The 9,663-nt window shown below is 35.9% G+C and overlaps 2 protein-coding genes across 2 annotated transcripts; both read left to right on the forward strand.

Annotated features, from left to right (window-relative positions):
• The first annotated feature begins 337 nt into the window (after positions 1 to 337).
• On the forward strand, positions 338 to 5,860 carry LOC107787233 (NAP1-related protein 2). Its single transcript, XM_075219560.1, has 10 exons — positions 338 to 574; positions 1,827 to 1,949; positions 2,040 to 2,090; positions 2,281 to 2,352; positions 2,465 to 2,578; positions 2,663 to 2,724; positions 3,548 to 3,632; positions 3,794 to 3,850; positions 3,953 to 3,985; positions 5,562 to 5,860. Exons 1-10 carry the CDS (start codon positions 458 to 460, stop codon positions 5,622 to 5,624), a joined length of 777 nt encoding a protein of 258 aa, XP_075075661.1. The 5' UTR covers positions 338 to 457; the 3' UTR covers positions 5,625 to 5,860.
• Positions 5,861 to 6,450: 590 nt separating this feature from the next.
• On the forward strand, positions 6,451 to 8,931 carry LOC107787234 (flavonol synthase/flavanone 3-hydroxylase). Its single transcript, XM_016608774.2, has 3 exons — positions 6,451 to 6,944; positions 7,819 to 8,140; positions 8,223 to 8,931. Exons 1-3 carry the CDS (start codon positions 6,589 to 6,591, stop codon positions 8,493 to 8,495), a joined length of 951 nt encoding a protein of 316 aa, XP_016464260.1. The 5' UTR covers positions 6,451 to 6,588; the 3' UTR covers positions 8,496 to 8,931.
• The last annotated feature ends 732 nt before the right edge of the window (positions 8,932 to 9,663 follow it).

A 9,663-nucleotide genomic window follows, 5' to 3' on the forward strand; every position in this document is an offset into this window, starting at 1 on the left:
ATTCATTACGAGGCTACCCCCGATGCAACTCCTTTATCTCGATCAAATAGTAAAATTAGGTAGGCCCGATTTTAATCGCATACAAAATAATAATACTCACTTTCAAATAGGATGAGCAATATAACTTGAGATGAAATAAAAAATAAAGAATGTTATTTAATAAATTATACTACTCCTTTATAATTGGTGGACGTGCTAAAGTTTTAAACGATACAAATGTGCCGGAGGAAGTAATTTAATAATTTATACACGTGTCAAAGTCACAGAAAAAGTACAGAAGAAGACGTGTCAATCTCTTATTTGTTCTCCTAAAACCCTAAAACCTTAACATGTCTTGTCTCAAACAGACAGGTTAGAGCCGTTTAGGGTTTAAGCAGAATCTAGAAATTAGCAGTTAGAGACACTGAGAAGCAGCAGCTCTCTTCCTCAGCTGCTGTGTGTTTAGGCAAAGAATAAAATGGGGGCAGACAAAGGGAAGAAGCAGAAAGTGGATGAGGAAAACAACAATATTATTGATGAAAAGCTCATTTTTTCCATTGAAAAATTGCAAGAGATACAAGACGAGCTCGAGAAGGTAATTTTTTTTTTTTAAAACCGTTAAAAAGGGGTAATAAACGTAGAGAATTACTTAAAGAAAAGATTGAATTCTTATTATGGAGAATTAGATAGTGGCTAAAACTCCAAAGTTTTAAAGATCCAATTTTTATTCAATTTCTAAAACTTGTCGAGATTATCTATGACTGTGACATGAGAAGTTTGGAAGACCATGATATGGTTCCTTGTTCTTTATGTGAATATAAAGATCATTAGTTTATTTCTAAATTGAGTAAATGTCCAAATTCGGGCATTAAACTGTGAAGAAATTTGGAAGTATGAGATGTGTTAATTCCTAATTAATTTCTTATGATTCCAAAAACTGTGATTCTTCAGTAGAGTAGAAAATGTTAGAAGAATAATAAAGAGTATAAAAAGTCCTGTCTTCCTTGAGGAAGTCCAACTGCCAAACCTCATCGAAGCATATTTCTATGAATATATTCAGATAAATTCGTCAAATTTTGACTTTCAGCATGTTCGGTGTTTCTTTCAGATGGAAACAAAAATTTGAGAGATCTCCACTGGTCATGTACTACCTTAGCTTTCTTGATGTAGTTAAGAATTTAGAGCATGCTACTTTTCTGAGGACCTCAGTTCTGGAACTGATAGCTGTTTGACTTAATGCTTATTCTTTGTTCAATTGAATATTCAAGTCTCTTTCCTTCTTTTAATAGATGTCTACTCCAAAAACTTCTTTAAAAATTCTGTCTGATTAAGTTATACCCAATATGGTCATAGTTCAGTTCTAAGGACCTCTCTTCAGGAACTGCTCAGTTCCTTTCTTACTTAATGATCATAATGTCGATACATGGAATCCTGCAAGATTAATAGAGGATGATATTCTCATTATGGATTCAGCAGGCTAGTGTCTATGCGCTCCCCCCTACATATCTTTCTCTGCTCCCTTCACAATAAATTGAAAATCATGTTCACTTGTATGAAGAGTATATGAAGAATACAAGATGCAAATCTACGCACTTCTGGGAGCTTTGGATTTGTATGCTATATGCATACATGATATTGCTATGTGTCCGAGCTTTTTCTGAATGCACACCAAAAGCTTAATCATTCAGGGTACAATCTAATCAGAAGAGATGCAAATCAACTTCGGCAGTTTCACAATAATTAACTTGGATAAATTGCTAGAAGCTTTTCTTCTGTTGTTTAACGGTAAGATAACATGTGTAGCTCTTGGTTTTACATGTTGAATGATATATCAATTTTGCTAGCAGATCAATGAAAAAGCAAGTGACGAAGTGTTGGAAGTAGAACAGAAGTACAACAAGATCCGCAAGCCTGTCTATGATAAGCGAAATGATGTCATTAGCTCTATTTCTGACTTCTGGTTGACTGCTGTTAGTGATCCCATCCTATCCTTTCTCCTTGCAATCGCTTGACTTCCAAAGTATTTTTCACACAGTATAACTTATCTCATCTGCTTGCAGTTTTTGAGTCATCCTGTTCTTGGTAACCTTCTCACTGAAGAGGACCAAAAGGTTTGATCCTAATTTGTTTCATTTAAACTTCTAAACAACCCACTACAACTTGTTACGTTACTGTTTCTCCAATATTAACCATCCGCTTAAATTAGCAAAATCTCATCTAAATAAACTGTCAAAGTACAGTTTAAATGGATTCTTACCTTCTGATCTGAATCTCATAATGTTACTGTCCCTTTTCATGTAGATTTTCAAATTTGTAAGTTCTATTGAAGTGGAAGACTCAAAGGATGTGAAATCGGGTCATTCAATCACGTTTGTGAGTTCACCACTCTTTCTCGCTCTCTCAACAATGAAATTAATGAGTACATTAGACATCTTATGTTTTCTGGGACTGCAGAATGCTGATGACCTTCTCTTCTTTCTCACAGAACTTTAAGCCCAATCCTTATTTTGAAAATTCAAAGCTCTCAAAGACGTATACCTTCCTTGAAGATGGACCTACAAAAATTACAGCTACAACAATAAAATGGAAAGAAGGCATGGTAAGTTCTCTTTGCTGCTTGAGAGACGTTACACGTCTTTATCTTATGCTTTTCCTCTCACTATTTGTGTTTTGACTTATGAAGGGCATTCCTAATGGAGTTGCTGACAAGAAGAAAGGAAACAAGCGGTCCCTAGCTGAAGAAAGGTCTGCTAACTTTTATCTAGCATTTCTAAGGGTTTTGATTTTTTAAAGCTACTAGTTGTTTGTATCAAGTCTGTCAACTTGCAACTGATATAATGTTGGGAACTTGGTTCGTCTTACTTGAGAAAATAGACTTGCTCACCTCATTAAACCAGGTTATGATCTCTACCTTAGGAATACAAATTTGTCAATTATCACATTTTCTTAATAAAACTCACCTATAACTGGTGTGATCCTTCAAATAACATATGCCGACCTAATCTTATGTTCTTGTAGTGGGCAAAATTTCCCCCCTGCAATTGCTTCCTTCACTATGGAGTTAGAAGTCAGCCATCTCTGTTAGGAACAGAAGCGCAAAATATATTGTTCTGTCCGTCCCAAAAAGAAATGATGCGTTCAAAATTTCAAAGTCAAATCATCTAATTTCAATTTGAATTAGGACACCCATTTCTTGAATTTTTGAAAAAAAAAGTTACATATTCATAAGCTATATAAGAGTATTGCTAATTAACTATATTAATGATTTTTTTGGGCAAAATGTTTCTCTCGAGAGAAAGCTGTTTATGAGTTCACAAAAATAGTGTAACTATGGCAAATATAGTGGTTAATGTAGCTGCGTCGAAACTATTTGCACTCACTGAGTATTTCTGCTACAACATTCTGTGACTTATCCTCTTAATCACTTGATAAGTTGGTGCACCGACTGGACACATGCTCACTCCTCTGTCTTCTGTACTCTCAATCCTAGCTGTCTTGTAAATAAAAACTGAATGTCATATTCATGGTCATCCTTGCTCAGTTGCTTTTCCCTTGTTATTCCATACAGCTTCTTTACATGGTTCAGTGAAGTCAATCAAAAAGGTGATGTGGATGATGACGAAAATGAGATTCTGGACATTCAGGATGATGAGGTAACATCTAGATCTTCGGCAGAACATTATGATTTTCTTGCTCGCACTTTTTTTTTTTTTTTTGTGTGTGTGTGTGGGTGGGGTGGGGTGGGGGGGTTATTCAGGTATTTGGTGCATAGAGTTTCATTTTCAAATTTATTCTTTTGTTTTCTGATTTTCAGGTTGCTGAAATAATCAAGGATGACTTGTGGCCTAACCCTCTCAATTATTTTGACCATGTTAGTTCCATGCTGTGTCCCTTGTTTTCCTTGATCTATTAGTCATGATTTAGTCCTGCATTTTTAACTCGATAACATTATACAAAATTTGCTTTACCACAGGAGCCTGATGAAGAAGATATTGAAGGCGATGAGGTAAAGCAACATTCTTGCTAAGTTTTCATAACTCATACATTGTGCACATCAATTGACATAAAGTCGTGCTTATTCATCAGTGGCTGTAATATGTCCTCCTTTTGGGCTTACATTTATTTCTTTCCTTGGCCACAATGGTATGAGGGTGAAGGAGGACTAAGGAAAAAGTTTCTAAGTGGGGCTTGACTAATAGGATTTACTAAAATCATAAGGGCTGCAACTATATATATGATAAAGCCTATAAAACATAGAGCTACTACCAAACCTCTAAAATAACTTTCTGCAAGCAATATAGTTTTTATGGTGCTTCTGATATTTAGAAATTTATATTTCCATCTTTGCTTTCGTGGAAACTATTTGCTGCTTAAATTGTGGGGTTAAAACAGAACTTTGTCTAAGACATGAAGACACGTGAGGGAGAGAAGGGAAGGGTCTGTTGAAGGAAGTCTTTGATCAAAGTCTCAAAAGATGCAATCTTAGAAGCATCATAAAGAGAGTAGGATTCTTCTGAAGGAAGTCTTTGATCAAAGTCTCAAAAGATGCAATCTTAGAAGCATCATAAAGAGAGTAGGATTCTTCTGCACTTGTAAATATTTTTGTTCCAACCCCTTCCTGGTGCTATTAATTAAATGAAAATACCAACTTTGTGAAAAACAAATGCATCAGATAGAAAACTTTGAAACTGTAGCTTTTGGTTTTACCTGCCGGGAAGGTATTGGTTGGGGACTCTTCCATTCAGAAGATCAAAGTGTCTTCTGGTCTGAATATATCTTTGTTTTTTAGATCAAGAAAGTATCTATTCTGACAAAGTATTTGTTCCTTCTCTTCCTTTTCCCCTTGGGCCGAGGAAGAGAGGTCACCTGTTGGAAGCTTACACTGTTTGTTTAGGATGAGAGAGGGAGCAAGTTTGTGAATGTTCTTTCCCTTTTCCTAGCCGAAAGGAGGTAAAAGTGGAGCATATATAATTCCTCTAAGAGTTGGCATTTTCACCCCAGGAAAGAGGAAAGACTTCTTTTGTTTTAAACTTTGATTCCCAATTCTACCGATGAACATGAGGGGGAAGATACGCAATTATGTGCTAGTCCCCCTCTCTCTTACCTTTTCTCTGCAGTTTCTTAAAACATTGTGTTGCATGGTGGAAGCTTGACAAGGGTCTAAAAGAGCATTGGCTTCCTTTTTAAGTCAAAAACACCCATTTTTGATTTTTTTAGGGGTGGTGGTGGTGGTGGTGGTTAGGCAAGGGAGGATGACCGCTGACCATATATTAATACTCGGTATGAAAATACATGAGGAAGGGGGGATATAATGCCTAACCTTCAGAAAACAACTACGGGGACTAGACATGCCTAATCCTGTACAAAAGGTGACAGCATTACCAATATGAATTGGAATTGTGTCAAAAAATGAAACTTCAGATTTTGCATGTGTGAATATGGTGCCAGGGGATCTTGTTGCTGGGAGCTGACAGTGATTTTAGCATAAAACCGCATACCATTTTATGTGTGTCGGCAGCTTATTGAAGATTGTTCTTTTATATCTTGGGTAATGAATTGGTTGATTTGATATGAATTGCCAGGGAAAGGACAGCGGAGGCTCTGAAGAGGAAGATGAAGATGATGAAGATGAAGAAGACGAATGAACTGTTGGTAGACCTTGTGTTTGATTTGAGTTCTCTTCAGTGTTTCGATTATCAGAGTTGGTCTCTGTAAAGAGGTTTCGGATATTGCAGAAAAATCGAATGACATATAGTGGTGACTCTAATTTTTAGTTTCAGTGAGCTTTTTCTCACATTTCTCCTTTAACCTTTTCTTTGTAATTTTGTCTAATTACTTATTTTTTCACTTCATATTTCCCATGCAAAAAAGAAATGAAAAAGAAGAGGTTAGATAGGGGAAGCTATTTTGGGCAAAGTGTAGGATTATACTTATTGTGGTAACAATATAGCATACTTAATTGAGATATCCACCCTATTTCAAATCAATAGCAGGTAGAAACACCCTGTATTGTTGTGAAGATGACAACCTAACACTGTTATAGTACCTTGAAATATGTTTTAATTTTAATATTAGGGTATCTGCATATTATTTTGAAGTGATCTTTGGCACTTAATATCAACATAGTAAGATCGGAGACATGGCAATAATTTATCCGCATCTAGTATTTGATCAAGTCAACAAATGTAAGTAATACCTATTTTCTCATTACTATTATCGTTGATCTCTCTAAGATTTTAGTCATACAGCACATTAATAGTTTTTACTGTGATATTTTCACGTTTGTACTAGTCACATGTGCTGATGAGACTTTAATAATGTGGGAATATTTTGGTAAGGTACTGTGAGTCCTGACAATGAACAAATTGGAGTAGTGTCGGCTCGGCTGAAGTAATTAATCGGATTAACTAATATCCAATGGCATGCATAAGAACAAAATAGAAAACAAAGATCTAAAATTTAGTAATAATTTTCTATGCTTCTCTTACCAATAATTTAATTTATTTGGAAACATAGGTAAAAAAATTACCCAAAAGACAGTGTATCGAGATTCCAAAATCCTACAAGTGAAAGCAGTAGTGATGTAACCAAACCAAGTTGACTCTGAGAATGGCTATGAAAAATATACCCACTGTCGACTTGACACCATTCTTCAGAGAAGGATATGAAGATGAAAGGAGAAAAATTGTAGAGTCCATTACTAAAGCCTGTACTGAGTATGGCTTCTTTCAAATTGTGAACCATGGGGTACCCTTTGATCTGACCAGTGGAGCTCTGCAGCTGGCAAAAGCTTTCTTTGAGTCTCCAAATGAAGCTAAACTCAAATACTGTCCCCTGCCTAATGCACCAGTTCCTGCAGGCTATAACAAGAAGCCTAATCCGTCTTATGAGTTCAATGAATTCCTCATCATGCTTCCACCTGGTTCTCATTTTAACATCTTCCCTCCCAATCCCCCACAATTTCGGTATGTTCATATTTTTCACTTTTGGTTAAGCAACTTTTCCTGGATTGTTTGCTTATAAACAACGAGTTTAAAAATGTATACATATAATAAGATGATACTCATTGTGCACTCATTGACTTAAGAACTCAAGGTCCAATCTTTGATGGAAAGTTACTCTTTCCCAATATCCTTATTATGTCTCAGCTATTTGACTTGGCATGCATCATTTTTCCTAGAACAGAACTTTATTGAAGAGGGGGGTTTTGGGGGGGGGGGGGTGGAGGTTGGAATTGAAACGAGTGCCTTCTATTTGGTAGACTCAAAGAGAAAACTCTTTCAACTGAGAAGATCCAAGAACCTTTTCTTGGTTTTGTTCAAATTTAATGATGACAATAAGAAAATACCATATGTCTCAAATGATTCCCTTATTGATCCAAGAACCTAAAACCTTTTCTTGTTTAACCTGTTTATAAAAGGCCAACTCCAACTCCAGGATTCTCTTCTTGATGTTTAGTCAATGATATTCTTTACGCTTTCTACTAGTTTGATCTAGACTGTGATAGTAATGCATGCGATCAATCTCAGCTCCATGTTCAAGAATTGAGAGCTATGTCAAATTGGATAGATTTTTAATATTATTTAAGCATCTCTAATCAGATAGTTTGGCTATAAAATTTCATGTCATTTATCCTACATAATTAAAGCTTCTTTTCCCAGATAGAAGACAATACATTTGATCTTAGTAAACACATATCCAGTTGATGCCAGTTAGCCCTTTTAATTGCCCTGCACAAGGGGCTGCTGGGGAAATAAATTTTGCTGTTGCCTTTCTTGGACAAGATTTGCTAGTGGAAAACTTTAGCTATTACGATAATGAATTCCTTTCACATTTCAGAGAAGTTATGGAAGAGTTATTCTCCCAATTCTTGAAGATAGGGATGGTTGTTGAGAGCATCCTGAGCGAGTGCCTGGGGCTTCCTCCATCTGTTCTTAAAGAATTCAACGATGACAGAAACTGGGATTTTCTTATTGCTTTATTTTACTTGCCAGCAACAGAAACAGAAAGGATAGGGGCAAATTCACATAAAGATGTCAGTTGCTTCACAATTGTGCTACAAGATGAAGTTGAAGGCCTCGAGGTTCAAAAGGATGGCGAATGGATCCTAATAGTCCCACAACCAGGTGCCCTTGTTGTCAATATTGGCGATGCTCTTCAGGTAAATCTCTCAAATTGCAGTCAACAGAGTTAGAGAATTGATTATTAGCTAGTTGGTAGAGTTGTTACCTCATATTTTACAGGTCCTTTCGAATGACAAATTCAAAAGCCCAAGCCATAGGGTGCTGAGACCTAATGGAAGATCAAGGAATTCATTTGCATTCTTCTACAGTTTGTCAGGAGACAAGTGGATTGAACCACTTCCCCATTTTACAAAGGAGATTGCAGAAAAACCAAAATACAGACCCTTCTTGTACAAAGAGTATCTACAGCTAAGAAAAGAAAACAAGTGTAAGCATGTATCCAGGCTTGAAGATGAGATTACCATATCACACTATGCAATCCCTGAGGAGTAATGTTAGACAAAGTAAAAAGGTAATGACTTGTAATTTGCAAGACATATATATGCTCATGATCTCGCCCTTTTCACAATATCTGATACATACTGACTTCTATAAACTTACATGCGGGGAAGAGGTTGATGAGATATATATATATAATATGGTATCAGAGAATAGAACTTTCATAGTCCATATATATTGGCTCGTAGTCGTAGGTGATGATGATTTGATCCAAAGAATGATGTGCTGCATTCCGTTCCCTGTTAAAAACCAATCCTTTTCTGATTAGTTTATCTCCCCTGATTAATTTTGGAAACTCTTTTCCTAATTTGGGGGAAAGAAAAAAGTTTATATGCTTATGGGATGTTTTCTTGACAACTTTTTTGTCCATAACATGTAAAGGATTTGATTCGAACTCGAAATATACAAGGTGAAGCACTAATTGTTTTTACTACAGACTCTACGGTATAGTACTCTAGAAACATAGTAACATTTTTAGGCTTATTTAATCTTGAGTCCTATTCTTTAGCAATTGGTTTGAGTGATTGATTGCATTCCCAGTTAATCAAGAGGTTCTCTCTCTTTAGCTTATCATTGACTAATATACTGATAAACATAATTAATCTTTGTAAAGTTACTTTCAAGCCATTGCACTTGTTTTACCTACCCTTTGTGTAGGCCCCCATGCAGGGGCAGAGTCATCCCCTCATATGGAAATAGTAAGGGGTAGCCAATTTTCGGATTGATAATTGAAAAATAGCCAGCGGTTGCAAAATCATTGAAAAATAGTCATTATTGTGCTGCAATACGGAAAGTTCCAGCATAATATACTGGAGATTAGTATACCTGTGTATTAACTTCCAGCATATATATTATGCTAGAGGTTGGTGCACCTGTGTATGAACTTCCAGCATATTATGCTAGAACTCCAACATACAGAAAGTTCCAGCATAATATACTGGAGATTGGAGCACTTGTATATGAACTTCCAGCATATTATGCTGGACCAATATGTTATGCTGGTACTTCAGTATATTATGCTGGAAGTATATTATGTTGGAAGTCTGGTATATTATACTGGAACTCCAGTATATTATGCTGGAATACCTTTTGGAATTAGTGTTTTCGTTCATATTTATCTTTACATGAAAAGTGACTAATTTTCGATTACTTTTGAAATTGT

The sequence above is a fragment of the Nicotiana tabacum genome, chromosome 8 (genome assembly GCF_000715075.1).
Source record: "Nicotiana tabacum cultivar K326 chromosome 8, ASM71507v2, whole genome shotgun sequence".
NCBI classification, from domain to species: domain Eukaryota; kingdom Viridiplantae; phylum Streptophyta; class Magnoliopsida; order Solanales; family Solanaceae; genus Nicotiana; species Nicotiana tabacum.

Bases quoted from the DNA above. Each gene is read 5' to 3' on its own strand.
- LOC107787234 (XM_016608774.2), top strand. From the start codon at position 6,589: ATGGCTATGAAAAATATACCCACTGTCGACTTGACACCATTCTTCAGA. The intron at 6,945-7,818 runs GTATGTTCATAT...TTCACATTTCAG, and splicing joins CCCAATCCCCCACAATTTCG to AGAAGTTATGGAAGAGTTAT. The intron at 8,141-8,222 runs GTAAATCTCTCA...CATATTTTACAG, and splicing joins ATATTGGCGATGCTCTTCAG to GTCCTTTCGAATGACAAATT.
- LOC107787233 (XM_075219560.1), top strand. From the start codon at position 458: ATGGGGGCAGACAAAGGGAAGAAGCAGAAAGTGGATGAGGAAAACAAC. The intron at 2,353-2,464 runs GTGAGTTCACCA...TCTTTCTCACAG, and splicing joins CGGGTCATTCAATCACGTTT to AACTTTAAGCCCAATCCTTA. The intron at 3,633-3,793 runs GTAACATCTAGA...TCTGATTTTCAG, and splicing joins TGGACATTCAGGATGATGAG to GTTGCTGAAATAATCAAGGA.